The sequence below is a fragment of the Gopherus evgoodei genome, chromosome 13, assembly GCF_007399415.2.
Source record: "Gopherus evgoodei ecotype Sinaloan lineage chromosome 13, rGopEvg1_v1.p, whole genome shotgun sequence".
Lineage (NCBI taxonomy): Eukaryota > Metazoa > Chordata > Testudines > Testudinidae > Gopherus > Gopherus evgoodei.
In genome coordinates this window covers 29,815,626-29,842,373 of record NC_044334.1, presented here as the reverse complement: position 1 = coordinate 29,842,373, position 26,748 = coordinate 29,815,626, and the positions used below count along the sequence as shown (strand labels likewise).

The following is a 26,748-nucleotide window of genomic DNA, read 5'->3' as shown; positions in this document are numbered from 1 at the left end:
GATGGAAAAAAGCAGAACAATTAATCACTAAGGGACACGGTCCCCTCTGGCACATACAATCTGGACTGTTTCAGTCCAAACCTGCCTGCACAGGCTCTGAATCTATCCCTGTCTTTTATTTTATTATTATGAATAGTTGATCAAATCCTGAGGCCCTTATTCAGCTATTATTCAGTCCTTAGGCAAAAACACTTAGAAGCCATAAACTCTACCTGAGTGATAGCTGAGTATAAACTGTGTATGAACCTGGACAGGTCATCTAGTCCAGTTCCCTGCACTGAGGCAGGACCAAACAGACCATCCCTGACAGGTGTTTGTCTAACTTGCTTCAGTGATGGAGATTCCACAGCCTCCCTGGGCAATTTATTCCCGTGCTTAGCCACCCTGACAGTTAGGAGTGTTTCCTAATGTCCAGCCTAAACCTCCCTTGCTGCAAGTTAAGGTCATTGCTTCTTATCCTATCCTTAGTGGTTCAGGAGAACAATGTATCGCCCTCCTCTTTATAACACCCTCTTTTAAGTACTGTTACTGTGTCCTCACTCTGTCTTCTCTAGACTAAACAAATCCAGTTTTTTCAGTCGTTCCTTGTAGGTCACCTTTCTAGACCTTTAGTCATTTTTGTTGCTCTCCTCTGGACTTTCTCCAATTTCTTCATATCTTTCCTGAAGTGTGGGGTCCAGAAGTGGACACAGCACTCCAGATGAGGCCTTATCAGTGCCAGGGGATTCCCGCCGCCGAATTGCCACTAAAGACCCAGTACTTTGGGGCACTTTGGTGGCGGGTACCTGAACAGAAGGACCCCCCGCTGCCTAATTGCTGCCGAAGACCTGGAGGGGAAGAAGCTCTGGGGCCCCGGGCCCCGCAAGAGTTTTCCGGGGCCCCCAGAGCGAGTGAAGGACCCTGCTCTAGGGGCCCTGAAAAACTCTCGTGGGGACTCCTGCGGGGCCCAGAGCCTGGGGCAAATTGCCCTCCTCCCCTGCTCCCCCCGGGCGGCCCTGATCAGTGCTGAGTAGAGTGGAAGAATTACTTCTCGGTGTCTTGCTTACAACACTCCTGGTAATACATCACAGAATGATGATCGCTTTTTTTGCAACAGTGTTACACTATTGACTCATACTTAGTTTGTGATCCACTATAATACCCAGATCTTTTTCTGCAGGATTCCTTCCTAGGCAGTCAGTTCCCATCTTGTATTTGTGCAGTTGATTATTGCTTCCTAAGTATAGTACTTTGCATTTGTCCTATTTATTTCAGATCTTTTCTCCAGTTTAAGAGCATTTTGGATTCTAATCCTGTCCTCCAAAGTGCTTGCAATCCCTCCCAGCTTGGTGTCGTCCACAAACTGTGTAAGTGTATTCGCTATCTATTATCCAAATAATTTATGAAGATATTGAATAGAACTAGACCCAGGACAGATCTCTGTGGGATCCCACTTGCTATCCCCTTCCAGCTTGACTGAACCATTGAAAACCACACTCTGAGTATGGTTTTCCAATCATTTGTGCACGCACCTTATAATAGCTTTATCTAGGCTGTATTTCCCTAGTTTGTTTATGAGAACATCATGGGAGACAGTATCAAAAGCCTTGCTAAAGTCTTGCTAAAGTCTACTGCTTCCCCCCATCCACATGGCTTGTCACTCTGTCATAGAAAGCTATTAGGGTGATTTGTTCTTGACTATTACTTATCAACTTATTATGTGCTAGATGCTTACAAATAATACTTTGCCTTTGCAGAGCACTTCCTCCCAAGGATCCTGAAGTGCTTTAGAAATGGAAGCACTTCAGCCTCGCAGTTCCCTTGCGAGGTGGAGTGTATGATTAGCCCTTTTGTACAGATGGGAATTTGAGGTCTGTAGAAATAACTGCCCAAGGTCACGTAAGGCACAGGCAATAGCACCCAGGAGTCCCTACTGCCAGTCCCTTGTGTAAACCACTAACCTTCTAAGCTAGTCCTGCTGGGGAAGGTTGGGTACCGAGCCCTGTTTCAGTAACCCACAGTCCTTTGCTCTCAGTAGGAGGCCTTTGGATGATATAATGCGTCACAAACTCACAAGTGAAGGGCACGTTTCTTTCTCAGTAACGGTTGCTAAGACATTGTAAATGTGTCGCTCCCACCTCTCAGCCTCCTTCTCCTTTCCCTTGCTAGCTGTATCTCCAGACAAGGGGTTGGCTTAGTCATGTATGCACATTTCCAGTAGAGTATCTATGACATAGCCATGGTGATTGATGCATGGCCCCTGTGAGGTATGGTCAAAGAAAACCAAGCCAAGGTTACTCTTTGCTGTCAACAGTGATTCATACTTTAGCTTTTTCCTATGCTTTAAAAAATGTCGATTAGCCACTAACAATAAGAAATGTATTGAATATGGCCAGGAAAGGCCATTGCCCAGCAGCACGGCTGGCTGTAGCATCCGGACGTTCCATTAACGTGAAGGGATGTTCCATGGAGAAGTGCTACTGGAACCCGTCACAGCAGCACTGAAGAGCAAAACCTTGGCAATGGCCACTCTGCGTGGCAGACAGGCAACAAGATTGGCTAGCGATCAGAGCAAGGACAGCGCCTGGAGGGTGGCTTGAATCCTTCAACCAACGTGCTAGCAAAACGAGTCAGAGGCAGAACCTCCCCCAAACAGGCTGATATATCTGAGCCCTCCTGCGTAAATAACAATACAACACAAATCATGGTGTGTGTGTGTGTGAAAAGCAGGCCACTGGGGGAAAGCGAGACGTTGGGTTTTGGCAGTGTTCATTTTGGGCCCGGCACACAAACCCTACAACGACAAGAGCAGTATAACGGCTTACATAGGCCTAGCTCCAGTTCATTCGATGTTTGCTGCAAAGAGATTTTAGTCTCCAGACTAGGATACTTTGCATCCCCCCCATCGAGCCTGGAGAATGTTCCATGCAGCCAGTTCTGGGCAGGAGTGTGACTATTCAGACAAACATCTGTGCTCAAGAGGAGTTATTTCTCCTCACTATCTGGAACCTTGCAGTGGAGACACAGAAACTGCTGTGTTACTCCTTACTTTTCATTGTCTTTGGTTGCTTACATACCTTGGGGTGAGAACTGGGTTACCTCCTAAAGCTGTGATCTCCATGGGAGTTGGCAAGCACCCTATTCCCACCTGCCCCTTGCTTTCCTGGCTCTCCTCCCCCTGTCCAACATCATGCTGTGCAGGAGAGAGGTGATAAATGCACAGCGAATGTGGCGCATGCTTTGCTTTGATGCCCAGAAAAAATGTTCATTTTTGATGAGCTGATTGCATCACCAATACAAAGCAGCATTCTCATTAACCGTCTGGCGCAATGGCTTGTCTGTGAGCACTGCCTGCGATTGGTGCTGCAGATGTGGAATACAGGCAACGCAGACGCTTCTCAGAAGCTGGTTCCTCTAACTGGAATATTCTCAAAGCACACTCCTGTTCCTCCTAGTCCTGCTAGAGTGTCTAACGAAGGCTTGGCCTTCCTGCTGTTGAATCATCCTTTGTCCTTTCTCAGACATGGATTTTGAAAGCTATAAAGCGCTTACAACTCCAGTTCAGTTTAATCTTCGCGTTTTCATTCCCAGAGCTCATTAGAGACCATAAAAAAAGCCTGGAAAACTTCACCTGCTTTCAGAGTTTGAAAAGCTGCAAGAGTCTGATTCTTCTCTCTGTTCTACCTGTGACATCGGTGCAGCTACTCCAGAGTTATGCTGGTATAAGTCAGAGCAGAATCTGGCCCTAAATATTTGACATCTTCCGCAGTGAACTGATTTCACACTGAGCCCCTTGCTGGACAGTCCTGGCTCTCCTGCCAGGAGGAACCCCATGAACTGTCAGCCCCCCAGCCCTGAACTCTGCCACTGTCACCCTCTACTTCTGTGGTTGCAGCAGTTCTGGTTCCTGTTGTCCTGAGATATCTGATAACAAGAGGACGAAAGGCGAGTCTCATGTCTGTCCTGCACCAGCCAGTTATCCACTCACATTCAGAGTGCCGCTTCTTAGACAGGATCTGCTGTAAGCTGCTTTCAGCAAGGTCAGTGTATGACAAATAAGAACTATTCTGGGGCTCAGCTGAACACTCTGAGAGGTTCATTTACTTTCTTTATACTGAGACAGAGTTGGCTAGAGGATATGAATGAATAAGTAATAAGGTCCCTCCAAAACCTGCCACTGCCTCGGTTTCCCCTTAGGATGCATGTTGATTGTAGCACAGGTACCCATGCTAACAGCACAGGTAACAGTAACACGTGGCATGAACTGGCATCCTGAGTACATACCCAGGTCCCTGGTAGGCTTGTACTTCATTTGCCGTGTGACCAGACCCTATGTATCAGCTGTTCAGCAGCTCCCAGTGCTGTCATGTTGCTGCAGTGCCTTAGCCCGAGAACAACTACAGTCCAAACAAACTCAACACACGTCTTCTGCTGTACTGCCCGCGTACCTGGGCTCAGCTCCCTTCCTCCTCCTCTCCTTGCCAGGGGTCACCACGTCACCTTGCTAGGCAGCTGCACAAATAGTCCGTTTGTGCTCCCCTTAACAGCAGGGGTTGCTGTACCCCCAGCAGCGTAGGAGGAACTCCTATGAGTTCCCAGCCCTGGGAATCCTAAACAGCCAGGCTGCCTGCCCCATAATCCAACCCTACCCTGTCTTCTCCTGGGGCCTTCTCCTAGACCCTCCAGTCTCAGCCTCCTTCTCCTCGCCAGGCCTACCCTTCCCAGAGCCGGCCTCGTCCGCTTCTCTCCTTTGCTCACTGACTGCTCCTGTCCCCAGCTGGCCCGGTTTAGTCACATGTGTCTACCCTTAATTCCCTTCACCGGGGAGGCTAGCTGCCCTGTGACCGGCTGCGCAGCTTTAGTGCATGTGAGCTTGGCTCCCACTAATGTCTGGTCCTGGCAACTACAAGAGCTTGCTACTCACCTCTAAAGCAGTGGGGTTTTTAGCGTGAGCAGCCAGGGCTGGTGCTTTCGGGGCTGGCGGTTGCAGTGCTTCTCCCTGTCTGGAGGACAGACTCCCCGACTGCTCTTTCCTCGCTGCTGCTCTGTTTTGCACTCAGAGGACGTGGCACTGATTTCGGAATCATTTGGGTTATCCCAGTGCTGTGTGAATCGACACCGAGGACTGGGATCCCTTCATGGATCACCGACATGGGCAGGCTTGCCTGGCACCATTTTCCAGTCCGTTTGCCCGAATCCGCTGTCTGGTATAGACCGAGCCTAGAGGAGAGCTGCCTCAGCAGTCTGGCAGGGCGCTTGAGTGCACCCCCATGAGATCAGTGCGGTGCTCAGCTCTGCAGCTCTCTTACAGGGCGTGACGCACTTTCCAGAGGCTGAGTCTCACCCCCGTCGGTCAGCCATGGGGCACCTGCTTTTCCTGTCCGCCTCAGTGGGTTTGAGGAAGAACCCTCCTCTTTCCAATCATCCCTACCAGTCAAGATGTGTCTGTTTCTGCCTGCTGCCCTGATTGCTCCCTCATGCTGTGACACTCCTCTTTTAGCTTTGTCCTTTAAAGAGGGACATCCACATTGAGACAGACTTGGAACCAAGGTGCCTTTCCAAGCCTGATCTCACACTAAAGTCCCGTGCCCGCGTAACGCCACCAATCCGTGCCTCCCCCCTATCCCAGCATCTAGCTTCTGTTGACGAATATGTTAGCAATATGCAACATAAAGTTTGGTTTCTCACAGGCTTGGCTGCTCCCAGGGGCACAGGGCTGTCCCAAGTCCTCTGTGTCTCTACAGAGCCACTCTCCCCTCCCCTTGTGTGCAGTGTGGGGGAACCACTTAGCCCTTTCCTAGCAGAATCAAGGCCTGTAGCAAGGTGGGGTGTTCGAGGCAAACCCTGCCAGCCTCTTGCAGGAACGTTTTGCAAACCCCACAATGCAGTGCTGAGGATTGGCAGGTTTAGGGGGATTTGTCATGGGCTGTAGAGTCCTCCATTTCTAGGTCCCATGTTCACATCCCGCCCAAGCGGGGAGTGACTGGGAGCTGCTGCCACCTGAGGAATGGTATGGGAGGCCAGCTGAAATGAGCAGGTGGGCTCAGTCCTGTTTGTAATGGACAGGCCTCCCGGTCACAGGCCACATCACGCCAATGAGGCTGGTTGGGCAGTGAGGCGGAGGTGGCTGCTCCCAAGCCAGAGGTGAGGATTTCAGTCTGTGGAGCTGTCTGTCCAGCAGCGTCACGCCCTGAGGAGTCGAGGCCGTGTCCAGGAGAGCTGTATTAGCCCTGGTTCGGGACTGGGTGCAATAGAGTAATTGTCACACCTGGATGGAAGGTGTCAGATCGCTAGTCCATTAATGCAGCCCCCCAAGGTGAAAGACACTTGGGAATACTCGAGGCAGAAGGAGAACCCGGTCGGCAAGATGCGATTTGGTGAGTTTCCTCCTCTCCATTTAACTTTGCTGAGTGGTTATTGTGACAGGAGTGTGTATGCTGCTCTTGGTGTAAGCACGTTTCTGTCACGCTGCTGCCAACTCCGGTACGTCTGTGTGCTGGGGGCAGGATGCAGCCCATCACCCACGGTACATCTGTGTGCTGGAGCAGGACGTGGCCCGTCACCCGCGGTACATCCATGTGCTGGGGGTGGGACGTGACCTGTCACCGCCGGTACATCCATGTGCTGGGGGCGGGACGTGACCCGTCACCGCCGGTACGTACATTTGCAGGGGGCGGGATGTGTCCCGTCACCGCCGGTATGTCCGTGTGCTGGGGGCGGGATGCGTCCCGTCACCGCCGGTACGTCCATGTGCTGGGGGCGGGACATGGCCCGTCACCGCCGGTACGTCCGTGTGCTGGGGGCGGGACGTGGCCCATCACCGCTGGTACGTCCATGTGCTGGGGGCGGGACATGGCCCGTCACCCGCGGTACGTCCGTGTGCTAGGGGCTGGATGTGGCCCGTCACTGCCAGTACATCCATGTGCTCAGGGTGAGATGTGGCCCATCACTGCCGGTACATCTGTGTAGTGGGGGCGGGACACCGCTGGTACGTCCGTGTGCTGGGGCGGGACATGGCCCGTCACCGCCTGTATGTCCATGTGCTGGGAGCAGGATGTGGCCCATCACCGTCTGTATGTCCGTGTTCTCAGAGTTAGATGCAGCCCGTCACCACCGGTATGTCTGTGTGCTAGGGGCGGGAAGTGGCCCGTCACCGCCAATACATCCGAGTGCTGGGGGCAGGATGTGGCCTGTCACCGCTGGTACATCTGTGTGCTCAGGGTGAGATGCGACCCGACGGTGCCAGTACGTCCATGTGCTGGGGGCGGGACATGGTCCGTCACTGCTGGTAGGTCCGTGTGCTGGGGACTGAATATGGCCTGTCATTACTGGTACCTCCATGTGCTCAGGGTGAGATGTGGCCTATCACTGCCGGTACGTCCATGTAGTGGGGGCAGAACATGGCCCGTCACAGCGGGTACATCCATGTGCTGGGGGCAGGATGCGGCCCGTCACCCCCGGTACGTCTGTGTGCTGGGGGCGGGACGTGGCCTGTAGAATTCAGTACGGTCTCATCTTCCCAGTTGTTTGTCGTTCCCTGAGCTGTGTCTGTAACCCCTGTCCTGCAGTCTGCGGCTGTCTCCTGCCTCCCCTGGGACCGTACGTGCTCACACACTCTGTCCCAGCGATCTGCTCGTGAGCTGTTGTCGTGCTGACGTCACTGCAGCTTAGCAGCGCGTGTGTCCTTCTTTCCCCTGCCGTGCGCTTCACGTCTCCGACTGACTGTTTTCCTGACTTGGGAATCCTTCAGGGGCGTTTTGTTGCTTGGTGGTGACAAACACTAGCCCTGATCATTTGCCCTCAGTAGCCAGGATTCATCTTACCTTCTGGCTGTGTGAATTGCTTCCGAAGTTTGTCATCTGCCTGTGGGCCTCGGGGGCCCAGCTCTGGACTGCAGGCAGATTGTGTGGTACTGAACTGGGGCTCTTTGTCACATGATTCACTGCATTTTGCTGCTTTCCCTGCATTCCAGCAGGGGCTCTCAGGTCTGTTCTCTCCTCCCGCTGAGGCTTGAGGAAGTCTATGATGTCGGATGAGCCTCAGCTCTGCATCACAATTACTTCGTTGTCCCTAAGACACCCTGGCTAAATAGCATCAGAATCTGGGCGTTTGGCAGCAAGAGTCAGTTTTCCCAGCTGCTCACATGTCCCTGTTTCCTCCTTTTTCAAAATCTCGGTGAGTAAGTTAGGAGCCCTGCCACTGAGGAGCTGGTGGACGGTGCAGATGGACACAGTGCAGGCTTCCCCCAGCCCTCTGCCAGGAGCTCAGGCTATCTGACCAGGTCTGAGCACAGACGGGTCAGTGCGTGCCTGCTCGCCCTGCCGCTCCAGCACTGCTCTCGGTTGTTCCAGTTGCAGTGCTCTTCAGGAACCTGTCCCCCGGTGCATTCTGGGAGATATGTAAAGCCCACCAGTTCCCTCTGGGGCAGTAGAGCGAGGACTAGTGGACCGGGTTCAACTTGTCCATGTCCACACTGGCACTAAACTGGGTCAGATTTAAACCTAACAGCTTCCTAAACCTGCTGAGAGCTAGTTATCCCTGTGGCTCCCAGAATACTTGTAAACATCTTGATGCTCTTTTGTGTACGGACGCAAGGTGTTTTGCAAACTCTAGGGGGTTAGCCTGGTTCCAAATGGTCAATGTCTTACTGCAGCCAGGGCTGCGGTTCCCTGCCTTGTTGGAATGTTGTGCAGGTTAACAATGGGTGTGCAGCGTGTGCAGCACGTACGTGTTGAATGGGTTGCTTCTCTTCACCCAAGAGATGCTGGATAAAGCATGTGGGGATGGAAGATGCCCCTATATACAAAGTTGTTATTATCTAGTATGATTACAGTGCAAAGGCCACTTTCTCCACATGGCCATGCAACGTGCTCTGGACTGCAGCCCAAAACACTTCCCAGCCTGCTGCACTTAGTTTTTATTAGCACTTGGGGTTGATTGTCCTTCTGTGCTACCCAAATTGCTCTGAGCCTGTGTTATAAACACTGCTTGGTTGGTTTTAAATCCAGGGCTGTTTCCCCTTCAGTTTCTGTCACTGACCCGCGAGCTGTGGAATCAGTGTGCTACTATTGAATGATGGTTGAACATCCATCTCAATCGTATCATCTAAAAAATCTTATCAATCAGCGAGGGATAAAAAACCGCATCCATTTATCAGAGGGAAGGCAAGAGTTCAGGCAGCAGCTGGGCCTGTCGTTCCAGTCCAGAGTGCCTGACACACCAATGAAGCCATCCTCATCTGATGGTAACTGAGGCACCTTCAAAGGCTCTCAGCTCCAGCGCACACCTTGGGCTCTCTTGCCATGTAAGAATTGGTTGACACTCAGCCTTCTCCCTTCTGTTCCCTGCGGGCCGTGCCAGGCAGAGACACTGCAGAGAACGTGCCCTGCTCTCATTCCCGGGGCTGCTTTGCTTGCCTGACGAGAGTCAGTGGGATTAACTGTGGGAAGAAATTCATCCCATGGCCATGCATGGACTTGGATTAGGTTTGCAACTGGTGGGAGGTCTTTCTTTTAGCTCCAAAACATGGGACCGCGTTCACTGATGGCATAAGCTGGGCAGCTTGATTGGCAGCTCTGAATTCAGCCCTAAGACTTCACATTGCCAGAGATAAGTAACTCAACTTATGGAGGTTTGGCATGGGAGCCTGGGGCACCATCCTCAGATTAGTCACATGTACACCAGGATCCTGCCTCTAGCTGGGACACGTGGGCCCTGCGTTCGGCTGTTCAGTTTGGCACTTTGTCTTCACATGCCTATTAGCTGCCTTGGGCCAAGAGCAGCACCTGTAGACACCAATGCAAGCCTTTGGCTTGCTGTAGTCACATGCTTTAGAGAGCCAGTTTAAAGGCCCAAGTACAGAACCTGGATGTCCCATTTTAAATGTCCATATTTGAAAATCCAGCTCACAGCACGTACATTCTAGCTGCTCTCGGCTTATGCACCTTCCAACTTATGCACCAACTGAAATCAGCTGAGAGGCTCCTTCTAAGGCTCTCTAGCTTTGAGCTCAGCACATGTAGGGGCTGGAGGCCAGGTCTTCTCAAGCGTGAGCCCGAGCTCTGAAATTCATTTTCCAGCTTGTTCTGGCAAAGTGCAGGCATGCTGACCTTCTGAGCTGGCTCGGGGCCTATCTAACCACTCAGCCTTACCCCGTGGACTCGGGGTGTTCCTTGTGTGGACTGGGGGTTGATTTGGAGTTGACATTTGTCACTATCGTAACCGTTGTACAGATGTACCCAGAGAGAGCTGCCGCACACCTGTGTTGTCAGTCGATAAATACTGTGCTTTAGAGGATGGACAGGACAGGGAACTGCCTCCAGAAAGAGAGACCCTGGGCAGAGACAGCCACCTCCCCACACAGTCCTGAAGCACAGGGTAACAGGCATATGCCTCACAACATCTGGGGCATGTCTCCCTATGTCAATGTAAGGATACAAACTGGTGGACAGAGTGTCTTAGCACTGGAATTACAGCCACCGCTCAGCCCGTCCCAGGGCTTGGCCACTTCATAGAATCATAGAATATCGGCATTGGAAGGGACCTCAGGAAGTCATCTAGTCCCACCCCCTGCTCAAAGCAGGACCAATCCCCAACTAAATCATCTTAGCCAGGGCTTTGTCAAGCCTTACCTTAAAAACCTCAAGGAAGGAAATTCCATCACCTCCCTAGGTATCCCATTCCAGTGCTTCACCACCCTCCTAGTGAAATAGTGTTTCCTAATATCCAACCTAAACCTCCCCCACTGCAACTTGAGACCATTGCTCCTTGTTCTGTCATCTGCTACCACTGAGAACAGTCTAGATCCATCCTCCTTTGACCCCCCCTTTCAGATAGTTGAAAGCAGGTATCAGTTCCCCCCTCATTCTTTTCTTCTGCAGACTAAACAATTCCAGTTCCCTCAGCCTCTCCTCATAAGTTATGTGCTCCAGCCCCTAATCATTTTTGTTGCCCTCCGCTGGACTCTTTCCAATTTTTCCACATCCTTTTTGTGTGGGGCCCAAAACTGGACACAGTACTCCAGATGAGGCCTCACCAATGCTGAATAGAGAGGAATGATCCCATCCCTCGATCTGCTGGCAATGCTCCTACTTATACAGCCCAAAATGCCATTAGCCTTCTTGGCAACAAGGGCACACTGTCGACTCATATCCAGCTTCTTGTCCACTGTAACCCCTAGGTCCTTTTCTGCAGAACAGCTGCCTAGCCATTCTGTCTCCAGTCTGTAACAGTGAATGGGATTCTTCCGTCTTAAGTGCAGGACTCTGCACTTATCCTTGTTGAACCTCATCAGATTTCTTTTGGCCCAATCCTCTTAATTTGTCTAGGTCCCTCTGTATCCTATCCCTACCCTCCAGCGTATCTACCACTCCTCCTAGTTTAGTGTCATCTGCAAACTTCCTGAGGGTGCAATCCACGCCACCCTCCAGATCATTAATGAATATATTGACCCGACTCTTGGGGCACTCCGCTTGATACCGGCTGCCAACTAGACATGGAGCCATTGATCACTACCCGTTGAGCCCGACTACCTAGCCAGTTTTCTATCCACCTTATAGTCCATTCATCCAGCCCATACTTCTTAAACTTGCCAGCAAGAATACTATGGGAGACCGTATCAAAAGCTTTGCTAAAGTCAAGGAACAACACTTGGGTTCATGCTGAGTAGAACGGGATCACTTCACTCTTTGGAGGGCTGTCTCTTGTAACGTTACGCTTCTTAAGAAAAAAAAATTGCTTGAAAATCAATGAGACGGAGAGTCCGTGCTCTCAGGTATGTGACGGGGGATGGATGGAGTGTCCCTGCTCCCAGGGGTGTGACGGGGGATGGCCGGAGAGTCCGTGCTCCCAGGGGTGTGACAGGGGATGGACAGAATGTCCCTGCTCCTGTGGGGACAGGGACAGAATACATCTACTCATGAGGCTGTGGGGAATGGGAGGCACACCTGCAGCCAATGTGCAGGGGAAATGGAGTGCACATGCACTAGGGGGAGAGGGATGAGGACAGAGTGAGGCTGCACCTGGGGGTGGGACGTGCACCAACAGGAGGGGGATGAGGATGGAGTGAAGCTGCACCCAAGGGTGGGACGTGCACCAGCAGGAGGGGGGATGAGGATGGAGTGAAGCTGCACCCAAAGGTGGGACGTGCACCAGCGGGAAGGGGATGAGGATGGAGTGAAGCTGCACCCAAGGGTGGGTTGTGCACACGCAGGAAGGGGATGAGGACAGAGTGAAGCTGCACCCAAGGGTGGGTTGTGCACACGCAGGAAGGGGATGAGGACAGAGTGAAGCTGCACCTGAGAGATGATGGGGGACAGGGTGCACTTACTTCTGGGGACATCGTTGGGCACACAGCTGACAATTGCTCAGACCCAGCACAAAGCCATAGTTGTGTGACAGGTGTCAGTGTTTGGTGTCATTGGGGTGCAGTGGAGGCTTTCCCTGGTGTAGCAGAGCAATGCCCCGTGGACCTGGTTGGGCGCGATGTTGGGAAGTGACACGGTGAGGCCTGCAGCTCAGGGCTCTGGGCCTGCCCTCCCAGCTCAGCCTGCAAGGCAGATCCAAGGGACATGAATTGTGGGTCAGGATGGTGACCGTGTGGAGCCGAGTCCGTGCACATGACTTTCTTTAATGGGATCCGTGTTCCGTAACACAGGATCTGTATATGGGGAGGCTGCATCGCTGAGCTGCAGATGCTCCAAAACCAACCCTGGAACCTCTGTAGTGTCAGGGTTGGTCTCTGTTTCTCAGTTCAACTTCCTGGTGGATTTTTTGCTGTCTCTGATCCCTGCTTAGAGCCTCTTGATACCCCAACTTGTGCTTGACTCCACTTGCCTCTAGGGGAGGGAGAATGGCACATTTTAAGAAACTCATCACATTACACTCATTACTCATTGCTTGTTTAAAATCACACAATGTTTTTAAGATACAAAAATAATCACCATTTCCATTGCATTTCAGTGATGTTGAACATACTCCTCTTCCGAATGCACTGCCGGTTTTGTTGTTGTTGTAAATGTTAAATTGATATTTCCTTACATGGTAACATTCCTGGAAGTCGACCTTCCCTCCCCAAAAGGTCACCTGCCTGAGGCCTGCTGCGTGAGAGCTCGAAGCCCATCTGCAGCTCCACACAATGTATAACCTCCTCTTTTGGCATGCAGCAAGCAGCTGCCAGCACTGGGCTACCTTGTGGCACTGACTGAGGCCAGGACACTGAAGGCAAGAGTTGGTTATAAAAACAGATTAAAAATGTGGATAGGGCTCCTGTGTAAAACTAGGATTAAGCAGCCAAAAAAGAATCTGAAGAGCAACTAGCCTAAGAGACACAAACTAACAGCAATTTTTTTAAGTCCATCAAAAGCAGGAAGCCTGCCAATCAGTGGGGCCACTGGATGATTGAGGTGCTAAAGAAGCACTCAAGGATGACCAGTCCGTTGCAGAGAAGCTAAATGAACTCTTTGCATTGGTCTTCACTGCAGAGGATGTAAGGCAGATTCCCTCTGAGCCATTCTTTTTAAGTGACAAAACTGTCCCAGATTGAGATGTCAGTAGAGGAGGTTCTCAAACAAACTGATTGATTAAACAGTAATAAGTCACCAGAACCAGATTGTATTCACCCAAGAGTTCTGAAAAAACAAATATGAACTTGCAGAACTACTCACTATGGTATGTAACCTATCATTTAAATCAGCTTCTGTACCAGAGGGCTAATGTAATGCTGATTTTTTTAAAAAGGGTTTCAGGAGGTGATCCTGGCAATAGGCTGGTAAGTATTGGGCAGATTGATTAAAACTATGGTAGAGAACAGAATTATCGGACACTTTGATGAACACAGTATGTTGGGGAAGAGACAACACAGCTTCTGTTAAAGGAAATCTTGCCTCACCGATCTATGAGAATTCTCTGTGGGTGTCAACAAACGTGGATGAGGGGGATCCAGTGGACATGGTGTACTTGGACTTTCAGAAAGCTTTTGACAAAGTCCTCCACCAAAGGCTCTTAAGCAAAGCAAACTGTCGTGGGATAAGAGGGCAGGTGCTCTCATGGATTGGTAACTGGTTAAAAGTTAGACAATAAAGGGTAGGAATAAATCAGGGGTGGCCAAACTGAGCCTGAGAAGGAGCCAGAATTTACCACTGTACATTGCCAAAGAGCCACAGTAATACCTCAGCTGCCCCCCATCGGCTCCCCCACACCTCCCAATCAGCTGTTTCCTGGCGTGCAGGAGACTCCAAGGGGGAGGAGCGAGGGCCCGGCAGGCTCAGGGGAGGGGGCAGGAACGGGTGGAGTGGGGGCAGGGCAGGCTCAGGGGAGGGGGCGGGAAGGGGTGGAGTGGGGGCAGGGCCTGTGGCAGAGCCAGGGGTTGAGCAGCGAGCACCCCCAGGCACATTGGAAAGTTGGCGCCTGTAGCTCCAGCCCCAGAGTCGGTGCCTAGACAAGGAGCCGCATGTTAACCTCTGAAGAGCCGCAGGTTGGCCACTCCTGGAATAAATGGTCAGTTTTCACAGTGTAGAAGGATAACTAGGGGGGTCCCCCAGGGAGCCATACTGGGACTAATACTGTGCAACGTTCATAAATGATCTCGCAAAAGGAGTAAACTGTGAGGTGGCAATGTTTGCAGATGATACAAAATTACTCAAATTGGTTAAGTCCAAAGCTGACTGTGAAGAGTTACAGAGGGACCTCACAGAAGTGGGTGACTGGGCAACAACATGACAAATGAAATTCAGCCTTGATAAATGCAAAGTGATGCACATTGGAAAACATAATCCCAACTATACATGCAAAATGATGGGGTCTAAACTAGCTGTTACCACTCAAGAAAGATCTTGGAGTCATTGTGGATAGTTCTCTGAAAACATCTGTTCCATGTGCAGCAGGAGTAAAAAAAGCTTATGTTAGGAATTGTTAGGAAATGGATAGATGATAAGAAAAAAAAATCATATTGCCTCTATATAAATCCATGGTATGGCCACACCTTGAATAGTGCATGCAGTTTTTGTTGCCCATCTTAAAAAAGATAGATTAGAATTGGAAACGGTACAGAAAAGGGCAAAAAAATGATTAGAGGCATGGAGCAGCCTCTAAGACTGGGACTGTTCGTTTTAGAAGAGAGATGACTAAGGGAGGCTATGATAGAAGGGTTATTTTCCCCTTCACATAACACAAGAACCAGGAGTTCTTAATAGGCAGCAGATTTAAATCACAATAAGGAGTACTTCTTTACACAACATTCAGTCAACCTGTGGAAGTCGTTGCCAGGGGATGTTGTGAAGGCCAAAAGTATAACAGAGTTCAAAAAATAATTAGAGACGTTCATGGAGGTTAGGTTCATCAGTGGCTATTAGCCAAAATGGTCAGAGATGTAACTCCATGGTCTGGGTGTCCCTAAACCTCTGACTGCCAGAAGCTGGGGCTGGATGACAGCAGATGGATCACTCGATACATTGCCCTGTTCTGTTCATTCCTTCTGAAGCATCTGGCACCATCCGCTGTCAGAAGACAGGACACTGGGCTAGATGGACCCTTGGTCTGACCCACTATGGCCATTTTTATGTTATTACGTAAGTTTTTGAGATTTAACCTTTACGTACTAGCTCATCTTATTAAATTCATTAGGGCTTTCTATGGAAATCACTCAGCCCTGTAGTGTTTAGTGAAGAGTGCTCTCCTTTCTGTAGAACTTCGAAAACATCCTGTACTCCCCCATCTACAGGATTACATAGACTGGTTTCAAGGGACTATAGAAAAGCTGTTATTCTATCCTGACTGTCTAGGACCTTTCCATGTGGGTGAAACTTGAAACCACCCAGAACAGAATCATTTTCCTTATGAAAGACAGGCGTTTCGGCACTCCCTGCGGGTGTGTTTACACAGCATTTTGGAGCAAGCTGCCCAGCCCAGGTCAATAGACTCAGGCTGATGGGCTCAGACGCATGCTCTAAAAATAGCTGGATAGTCAGTGCTTGAAACTGAGGCTGGGTCTCGGGCTCGGAAGTCCAGCTACCTCCCAAGACTTCAGAGCCTGAGTTGCAGCCCAAGCCGTGAGTTCAAAGTGCTGTCTACACGGCTATTTTTAGAATGCTAGCACGAGCCTGCTCGCCCCTGTCTGTGGACCCCTGGGAAGCTCCCTCCAAAATGCTTTGTAGACATACCTGCAGTGGTTCCGTCTGTCCCCGGATCCCACAGCTGGAGGCACAAATTCTGATCCAAACTATGCATTTGTGCTAATGGCCCACGTGGTTTGGCTAATCACAGTCCAGGGTGTTATGATGGGAACTGGAGAGGAGGCGTAACTCCCCACACTTGCTGTTGTGGGACTTGGCCCTGTGTGAATGCCCCCTTTGTACATCTGGCTCTCCTGACTCCTGCATGGCAGTTAGCCTCTTTTGGGGGCGGCTCTAAAGCCTAGGGAGGTCACTGGGAGTTTTCCTGCTGTCGTCTCTAAGCTTTGGATCAGATCATTACAACATTGTTCTTGTTTGGATGCAGGAGACTGGGCACTGCTGGCCTAAACTCACCCCAGTGCTTAGGTGTTCGCTAGGGCACCCTGGCCTTGTGACTCCCAGTGCCTGGTGCTGCTCCTTCCCACAGTGCGGCGGAATGTCAGGAAAGCGCCCAGACATGCGGTGCTGCCTGGGGACGCTGGCTGGCTGCTTTTTTCAGGCAGACATGCTCTGCACTGACCCTGCCTCTGAAGTAAAGGAAGAGCTTGGCTCCAGGAGGTTTGATAGCAGCTAGGCAGCAGGAGGGGGAATAGGAGCGACACGTGTGGAGCACGGGGCTAGTCTCAAAAGCCGTCCCCAAGGGCAGGGTGCAGGCACTTGCGCCCTCAGCCCCTGCTCAACAGCTGGAAGAGCCGGCACTCAGCACAGGCGAGGTGCCCTTGATTCACTTCCACTGCACAGCCTGACTTCACGGTTTAGTACAGTCCAGTGGTAACCATGGAAACCGTTCTTTCTCTCCACCCCCCACTCTCCCTTTCCAGATGACTCGGGTGATGAGGAGCCAGCCTCGCAGTCTGACAAGAGTGAGCTGCACAGCACTCTGAAAAGCCTCGCCAGTAAGCTGGAGGATCTAAGCACGTGCAATGACCTTATTGCCAAGCATGGGGCAGCTCTCCAGAGGTCCCTGAGTGAGCTGGAGAACCTGAAGCTGCCTGCCGAGAGCGGGGAGAAGATCAAAGCCGTCAATGAGCGAGCCACTCTCTTCCGGATCACCTCCAATGCTATGATCAATGTAAGTGCTCTGTCGCTTCGGGTGCTCTTGGAAATCCTGGCAGTAGCGGGGGTGTGGGAAGCGGCTTGGCTTGCCTGCGGCGTGTGTAACTCCTCGCCAGTCCCTGCACGCAGTGAATAGCTGTGTGCCAGGTAAACTCTGTGCATGAGTGTGCATCTGCTCCACTGTTCTGTTCAGAAGAGGACAAGGAGGCATTCGCTCCCCACGGTCTGCTGCTCTCCTTCCCTTTGTCTTCATTCCCGTCCTCCCCCGGTATGTGAAGTGTCTTTCTCCCCTCCCTGGCCCCGTTTCCTCTCCATGCTTTTCACACAGGAGGAGGGAATGGCGAAGGCTTTCGTGTCGGATTGGTGTTGGGATGGGCGCTCTGGGAGCGGTTTGGAGTTTAGTTAAGGCTCAGGTGCCATTTATTCCAGCTGCACAGCTGTTAACAAGCCAAAGAGAATTCAGACTTGATAAGGCACAGCAGAGAGACAAGAAGCCGAGCTGCGTAATGGTCTGTAGTGTAATGTGTTCATGGACCCATTCGGAACAGCTGTGACAGCGGCTGGATAAGCTAAGTCTGCACAAACCACTTACGGGAGAGGCATCTCCCAAATGTCCCAGTGCTGAGCCGCAGGCTCTCTGGCCATTCTGTGGGGACCAGGTCGCTTGCTACCTGGCTAGCACAGCAGGTCGGGGACTGATGTACCGTGGGTTCATTCCCACTGCAGATTCAGATCCTCAGCTGGCATAAATCCGCATTGACTTCAGAGGAGCTGCTGGGATCTAGCCCTTAGCATTTAAATGCCAGGACAGTGACCTGGAGCAGAGGTGCCCAAATGCACAGCTGCGGCTTCTCCTTGTTTGTTTACTGCAGGTCATGTCCTCCTAACCAGCCAATCAATGTTCACACACCCCACCGCACCCTGCAGGACAGTGCAGGGCTCTTATTTTGTGGTTGTCCTGCATGCTGGGGAATTCTCATCGGCTGCCTTCATGGTGAAACGTTCTGTGACGGTGGGGTAGGGTGACCAGACAGCAAGTGTGAAAAATCAGGACAGGGTGAGGGGTAATAGGAGCTTATATAAGAAAAAGACCCAAAAATCAGGACTGTCCCTATAAAATTGGGACATCTGGTCACCCTAGGTGGGGGGGAGGGGTGCGGTTATTTTTTCCTGCAGGGAGGAAGGGACAGAAATTCCATAAAGGAAGCAAAATGTTAACGGTAAAAGGGGAATAATTGCTAATGAATGAATGCAGCCTGGTGGAGATCCTGATCCTGGAACTGAATTAACGATGCTTGGCGGTGCATAGCCAGCACCTCTCCTAGGCGGTCAGGGTACTAGAGAATTCCGCCTGGTCCAGTGTCAAGAATTAGTGTTCACCAGCCACCACAATCAAAGGCTAACCCCTCCTCCCTTACCCCACTCAACCGACCACCCCAGGAAAAGGCTGGGGAAAGAAGCTTTACAGTGGCCTTCCCCTTCTTCCCAGCAGGGGCACTACACCTGTTCAGCTTTGCTGGGTGCTACCTTCAACCACACCTTACCTTTTCGTGGTGCTCTTGCACCTTAAGATATATCTTGACAGTGAGTAATCATTTATGGTGTTATCCTGCCCAGCCTATCAGAGGGGCAGTGTGCACCAGTTGAGAGGACAGCAGGCTTGGAACCAGGAGATCTGGATTTTATGTCCTGCTCTGATATTGACTCACGGTATGATCTTGGGCCACGCTGTGCCTCAGTTTCCCCATTGTCGACGTGGAGGTAATGACACTGACCCTCCCATGAGATCTGCAGATGAAAAGCGCCGTGAGCCAGAGTCTACACCCCTCCCTCACGCTGTGTGCCACAGGGCCCTGCACAGCATCAGGGTGTCGGAATCTGGCCCTGTACAAGTATAAATTATTACCAAAGAGAAGTACGGAACCAAAACATCTCCTAGCAATAGATGAAGGTAAAGCGCCCATGTGACCATGCTGATTGTTTTAGGTCTGTCAGCTGCCTCTGATACCACCGACTGCGAGGCAGCGCGTGGCCATTGGTACCACCGACTGCGAGGCAGCGCGTGGCCATTGGTACCACTGACTGCGACCTTTGGTACCACTGACTGCAAGCTATTTTTGATGTGCATGTGATCCCTGGCAGGCGTAAATGGAGCCACCCTAGCGTGGCTCCACCCCTTTGTCTAGGAGAGCTCCCAGGCATAAGTTGTGGGCAGTTGTTCTCGCCTGTGGGGTTCTGCAGGATCTCGTGCTGTCAGCTCCCGTTCAGAGTGCACATGAAGCCATGGGGAGGTTTAATGAGTAGATGTTGGCTGTGGTGGTTTTAGTGTGCTGGCGACATGCAGTCCTCTCGCTCTCTCCTTGCTGTGCAATGGCTGTATCGGGGAATGATTTAGGAGATAGCTGGCTGAGCCTCAGTCCAGGAATGACTGAACTGATGTTAGCAGACTGGAAGATGCAATGAGCAGTTGGCAGAGATTCAATGAGCAGCCTCGACTGAGGGAATACCCCTCCCATTTGTTTCCCTCATTCACAGTTTAGGATTGTTGTTAGATCCAGGGCTGCTCCTAGATGCTCCAGCAGCGTCTGTGGCCGAGTGCTTTTTTCCTTGTGTGTCTAGTGAAGAGCACATGGCCTTTGTCCACCTGAGATTAACTTGCTGCCACATGCTCTACGTGGAGCTACAGCTTGGACCATCTGAGAGCTGATGCTCAGGCAGAATGTGGCGGGGCTGCCTTTGTTAAGCAGAAGTTGATACCATGAGCACATTATACCAGTGCTCCGGAATCAGCATTAGCTGCCAGTTGACATCCAGGCGGAGTTTAAGGGGCTAGTTTGGGCTTACAAAATCCTAAATAATTTGAGCCTAGATTAGTTTAGAGATTCCTTTCCCCTCTTTACTGCTCCCTTTGTTGTCTGTGGGGGTGCTGGTTTATATAGGAGAGGTTCTGAATTCTGAAACTTGCTCCCCACTTTGGTCCATTGTTTGTTGGTAAAGCATGTCGCAGAGCTCTCTTGCTCGAGCGTGTGGGTCAGAGTGGAGGAGGGTGTTCTTGCGGGAGGTCTGGGTTTTGTGCTTTTAGTCAGGAATACGGCCAGCATGGGCTACATCCCATTGTACATCATGTATTTGTGGATTTTATCTGGCTAGGTCTGATCTGATTGTGTGAATGTCCCTAGAGCCATGGAGAGGAATGTCTAACAACCAGAAACAAAATAGATACATAGATAGATAAAATAGTACTGCCGCCCTCTTTCTGTAAGCTTGCTGAACGTTCCTCTGTTAGGTGAGGTGAACTGAGCATGTTCTAGACATGCTGGTGTGACAGATTGGTAACATAAATCTGCCTGAAGCATCAGGTGATCAGGTTGAGCCCACAGGATCTTTAGGGGAGGAGATAATGGAGCACACCGAGTGTCTAAGTTTTAACGCTTTATTAATAAAATAACAGCAGTGAGTGTTACTCAGAGGAAGGAAGAAAGTGTTAGTGCCCCAAGCCCTGACCCACTTTCATACTCACACCCGCACTACCCTAGGCTGGCCAAGCCTGGGTGTAATGTAAGAAGAATAGGGGGAGGTGTGGACAGTAGTTCTTGTCCTGTGCATGGGTCATCCTGGGTCTGCTGTTAATCTCTGACTTGCTTTGGCTCTTGGGAGAGTTTTTAAGTCCTGGGTTCTTTTGGGGTGTTTCATTCAGGGACCTCTGCTCTTGGTGCTCTTTGTACCAGTCCAAACTGGCTTTCTGTGGCCTTCTCAACTTTCCCAAAACACACCAGCTCCATGGATGCGAGACTTTGTTTTCCCTTTCGCTGGCCTTCGCCGTCTCGTTCGTTTTTGCAGTCTCTGCAGTCCTGCTCTGTTCAGTTCTTCTTTTCTCATCGCTGGCTGGGGTTGGATAAGATAGGCTTGTCGAGCACCGTGACCTTCGACTGGGGCCAGCGTCTTATCTTCGGACTGAGCTAGCTGAAGTGTCAAGTTAGCCCATTCTCTGCTCTCTTCCTCCCCTTCAACCTTTCGCAACCTGCAAAGGAATCTTCCACTCCACACTCACACCTTTAACCCTTCCCAAAATGCCTTGTGATGCTTGCAAAACACCGTTAGCAACATACAGTGCTGACCTGCCTCCCCAGGGGAGCCCCAGAGGGAGAGGGCCGTAGGGGTGTGACACTGGGCCCCATGCAGCTCTGCCTTCCTCTAGGGTAAACTGGGAGTGACTCGTCTGCCTTCGATGGTATTTCTTTGGGTTTACACTGGGGTAAAGGAGAGCAGAATTTGGCTCTCTTTGTCCCTATGTTAGTGCTGTGTAGGATGGGAGAGGAAGGCTTGTCAGCAGAAAGACGGCAGCAGCACATGCCAGCTAATTATTTTTTTAGGAGAGGTTAAAATGGTGAACTCAGAGTCTGGAAGTTTTGTGCCCTGGCTGGATTCCCAACACTCTCTATCCAGAATTCCCTTCCTCTTGCTCGGGAAGGGGGTCAAATGCCCCAGAAGGGAAGTCCCTTGTCTGGAATATGATACAGCGATGGAGATAGCTATCTGCCTTAAGTACTTACCTGATCCCACTACGATGGTATTGGCGCTCACAGTCTGTAATGTCGTTATCCTCACAACCCCCCTGCGCAGCACCGAAGGATTACTATCCTTGGCGGGGGGGGGGGGTGTTGAGACAGAGAGAGAAAAAGTGACTTGCCCAAGATCCCACATGAAATCTGTGGCAGAGAAAGGACTTGGGCCCAGGTCCTAGGCTATTGACCTAACTAGTGGGTATTCTTCCTCTCCTCTCCACTAATAATTATTAACTATTACATAGCCATGTTGATGAGACAATGCAACTGCCTTTGAGCCCAGTTGAGCCTAACCAAGGAGCAGGCTGATGTCAGTGAGTGGGGCTATGAAGAGCGATAAGCAGGCAGCACGGAAAGGCAAGGAACAATCTGCTCTGGAGGAGGAGTGGGAGGTGCATAAAAATAAGGAGAGACCAATTCAGAGGCTAATTAGAGGAACTGCGATGAAAAGCACCATGCTGTGCTGCAGAGACTATTCCAGTGAGCAAAGAAGGAGCCCTCTGAATAATTTTGCAAGCACACAGAAGGTAAGAGAGACTCGTGCGTCAGAGGAAACCAGTTTGGGAGTCAGGAAGAGTTTAAAAAGCTGTAGGTGGAGATGGAAATAGGTTCCTAATGGGGATGGATTGTGCTTCTGTGAAGTTCAGGGGCAGCTAAACTATCCGTCTGGCTAATGTCTGCGGTTCTTTTTTAGTCAGGCACCATCTGAGCAGATGTTTGAGTGCAAATATATGGGCTGAATTTGGCTTGCCCCAGTTGCCCAGGTACCACATTGAATGCAGTGGTACCACTCAGGAGGGAGGAGAACAGGCTTGAGCCCTGTGTCTGACCAGTCAGTAAGGAATTAATTTCTTTTATTCTTTAAGGGTTAGCTAAAGCCAGCCATCTCCAGGAGCAGCAGGTGCCAGGTGCATGCAGACTGGGGTGGTTTTCAGTAGGCCAGTAGCAAGGTTTGAGAATGCCCAAGGAGCAGACTCTTTAGGTGAAGGGACTTCAGACAGGTTTGCCCAGTAATAGTCCATCTTAAAATGCCACTAAAATCAATTCTTCTGTCTCCCAAATGCTTCATGTCCTCGTGTGTTCGCCCCACCCCAGCAGAGCACAGGAGGGGGAAAGCAATTCAAGGTGGGCAGAAGCAAACTGAGCTATGGAGGGCAGGGTGTTGTGATGCTGACCCATCTCGAAAGGGAGACTCGTGTCCCCTGGAACAGGCTCTGAGCCCGGCAGCCTTTCCCAGACTGGATCTGCTGACACAGAACCTTGGCCCTGGTTTCCTTGCTGCGCTCCACTCTCCCTGGCACTGTGCTGGAGAGAAAGAGCTCACACAGGAAGCTCCTCTGGCTCCTCTTACACTTTCCCTCCTACTGGCCTTGAGCTCCTGCATTCCTTCTCATCCTCATGCCGTGACCTGGGGAAGGATGTTAACCTCTAGCCCCTTGGTTCCTGCTTCCAGGCTCACTCAAGTAACAAAACAGGGAGCTGGAGGAGAGAAAGAAAGTAGCCCAGGCTCCTGGTAAGAGCTCCGGTCACTGTTCAGGGGATGCATCTCTGGGCATGCTCACATCAGCACAAGCACGTCCATCAAAGTGCTCCATGAGAAGGAAGCTTCTTGGTGCCCCCCTCACCCGCACAGCATACACCAGCTACCCCTCGCCCTCCTCACTCAGTGCCTCTGAACCCCCAGGAGGCAGGGCCAGCTCCAGGCCCCAGCGCGCCAAGCGCGTGCTTGGGGTGGCATGCCGCGGAGGGCGCTCTGCCGGTTGCCAGGAGGGCGGCAGACGTGCCTGCGGAGGGTCCGCTGGTCCTGCGGCTCTGGTGGAGCAGCCGCAGGCACGCCTGCAGGAGGTCCACCGGAGCCGCGGGACCGGCGAGCGGCAGAGCGGCAGAGCGCGCCCTGTGGCGTGCTGCTGTGCTTGGGACAGCGAAATGGCTAGAGCCGGCCCTGCCAGGGGATACTAGGTACGAAATAAAGCCCACTCCTGTTGATGGGAGCTAAAGGACCAGCTGTCGGTCCGTATGGTCACGGGAGACCAGCTACCAGCCAGCTTGGCTGTGGGAGGGTTGCACAGAAAGAGCAGATGCTCCAGTGCCAGCAGAATCAGCCAAACAGCAGCTAGGGTCAGAAGCACTAACTGAAGCTCACTAGGGCCCGGGGGCTTTATGAGGAAGGGCACAAGTTGGGGGGCGGTATTTTAACACCCTGGTATTTTTATTTCTAGGGTGTTTTGTCTAGGCCCAGTAACTATCCCTCTTCCCAAGTTAGTGAGAGCCAGTTCATTGTGTGACCACCTCTGCCTTCCTCCTGCACAGCTCTGAGTGCCCTCAATTCCCACTGGCTGCACTGCCTGTGGAGGGAGCTCAGCTTTTCCCAGGAGACTGTAGCCGCAGAGGGAGTGGAGATCAATCAAAAGTACAATATCACTATTGTACCAGGCACCGGTCAGGTTTCTGGCCTCAGTCTTCAGCTCAGAAGAACTCTTCGGATGCCGTAATTAACTCTTATAGAAGAATGCTCAGAGATGCTGTGTGATGAAACAGTTGTGGATTATCTTGTGCCCAGAGGATCCCAGTGCACTTAGCAGTTTTTGCAAACTGATTTACAAGCTATAAATAGAGGAATCACATCACCTGTTGAAATGCAGCCACTTCTGGGGTAGTATGCAGCAGCCATTTAACAGCAGACAGCACCACTATACAGCGTTTAGGATTGAAGAGAAGAAGAATCCTGTAACTAACTGAAATCATAGGGTGGAATTTTAAGTATGCTCGATACAATTAGTCCATTAGAAACTTGATCATTATCAACCTGTCCCCTGAAATAACTTCTTCCCTGTCAGGGGCATTCACCCTCCCTACAGGGTGAGTGATGAGAGGACAGGCAACCCCAACTCACAGCAGCCAGGTGGGGTGTTGGAATCGGCTATTAGAAGGTCTAGCTAGTGTCGGGTGTCTGTGAGTGGAGTGACTGACCCTGATAACCAGCTAATCGATGGGCATATGCGATGTGAAATTCACTTGTTAGAACAATAACCCGGCAGGATCTGTGCCTGGGCTTTCCTCTCTGACAGCGTTCACACTGCGCATTGACTGCCTCGCAGTGGCTGCTGTGGAGGAGCAACATTGCCATGGGATTCATGTCAGTAAATCAGATCCTGTCTAGCTGGAGTAACATAATCTGTGGAAAGGAGAGTGTATTCTAATTTGATGGCCATTATCAGCGCCTTTATGTTGTCACAATTCATTGAATTACAGTCACCATTTATCTCTATCAGGAGCCCTGGGGCCATGCCTGATCTCAGCTGTGCTGCTTGAACTAAGGTCTGGCTGCACAGGCACCTGCTGTCTCCCGTTCCATGAGAAAGCTCCCTATCCCGTGTGTGGGAGTTTCCTCTAATCTCCATGCACCTACGTGCGATGTTGTGTCAGGGTGCAGTGATGTAACATTGTCACACAAACGCCATCAGCCAGTGACACACATGATAAAACTCTGCTGTGTGATAGATTTGTTCCCAAGGAAAGGAACTTGCTGAAATGCAGCCACCTTTGGGATGGGACACAGCAGCCGTTTAACTGCACACAGCAACATGCGAACAGTTTAGTACTGAAGTGAAGAATCCTGCAGTGCCATACTTCATTCAGCCAGTGAGGTCATTGTTGACCCCTTCAAGGCTCCTGGATCCTATTAGTCCGGCAGCAAGAGGGTCTCGCCCGGACTAAAAGCCAGGTCTCCCACATGGCATGCTGAGCCTGAGAATCAGGCTGTGAGCAAAGCTAGCACCTGGAGCTCTTTATGGCCAGAATTTTCGAACTTGGGTGCCTAAAGTTAGGTAGCTACCTAAGCAGCCTGATTCTCAGTGCAGCTGAGCCCTGCAGGTGCTCAAACAAGCTGACAACCAGGACAAGTTTGGTGAGGTGCTTCCCACTGCTGGGCTTCCAGGGCTTTTCTTGCTTTCCAGTGTGCCCACAGCAGTCGTTCATTCCCACTCACTTACCAGTGGGTTTGGCTGCAGTTAGTGCTTGTTGGCTCTTGGGGAATGGTTATTACAGTGCCAGCACAGACAGCATTTGTTCCCCGACTGCGCCCTTGGGGTGGGAAGCACAGCTCGCCTTTCTGGGACCCACATGGGCGCATTTAGCGCCGCATTCCAGCAAATGGAGCCGCTGTGAGAGGCTGGGGTCTGCGGCAAAGTACAACGGCTGTCCTACCCGTGCAGCGTAATGCAGCTTCACTTTCCCATGGCTCCGCTCAGCAGGAAGCAGGAGTATTCACTGTGAAGCTGTGGTGCTGTCCCAGGTGACACCCAGCCGGCTCTGCTCTGCTCTCTGCTTGTGCCCTGAAGTCCGCATGCCAGTTCTCTTCTCTTGCCTTTGTCCTATACGAGGGAGCTCACGGCATGCATTGCTGATGACCCAGGGTGGAGACGTGTCTCTAGGGGGGTGCTGACACACGGCATTTCGACTCCCTTGGTTTATCCAGGTTATGCTTGGGCCTGTCAGCACTTAATGTTGCCATCAGGGGAAGGGATTTCTGGAGGCACCCCCAGCGTAAACACGACTCCTGTGCAAACTCACTGCTTTAACCCATGCTGGCTTTCCATGAGAATGGCCAGCAAGTGGGCACAAGGCCAAGTGAAAACATCAGCCCTTCGTCATCTGTACATCTATGGAGCTTGCCTGGTGACTTCAGCTGAGAACTGCCAGTTTTGTCCATCCTGGGATAAGCACTGGGCTGAGGTTGTTTGAAAGTAGATGGGGCACAACCCTGTAACTGGCTGAGCTGTGCTTGTCACAGAGAGGACAGAAAGTTGGATCTAGGCACCTCCCCACTCCCTGGGCACTGCGGCTGGCGAGGGGCTTCTCCAAATTATGGCCACTGGAGTGGCCTGGTTGGGGGTGCACTGCTGGCCTGGAATCACCACACCCTCGCTGCTCCCTATGCTAGAGCACAGGAGTCAGCTGTGCTGGCTGCACACTGGGAT

At 51.4% G+C, this 26,748-nt stretch overlaps 1 protein-coding gene across 2 annotated transcripts in view; it reads left to right on the top strand.

The window, feature by feature from the left end:
• The window catches only part of OSBP2 (oxysterol binding protein 2), a 392,283-nt gene that overhangs the window by 237,833 nt on the left and 127,702 nt on the right, over nt 1-26,748 (top strand). For both annotated transcript variants that reach the window (XM_030583569.1, XM_030583570.1), the window contains one exon: nt 16,970-17,220. In XM_030583569.1, coding sequence (XP_030439429.1) covers nt 16,970-17,220 — 251 coding nt within the window. The remainder of the gene's footprint in view (nt 1-16,969; nt 17,221-26,748) is intronic.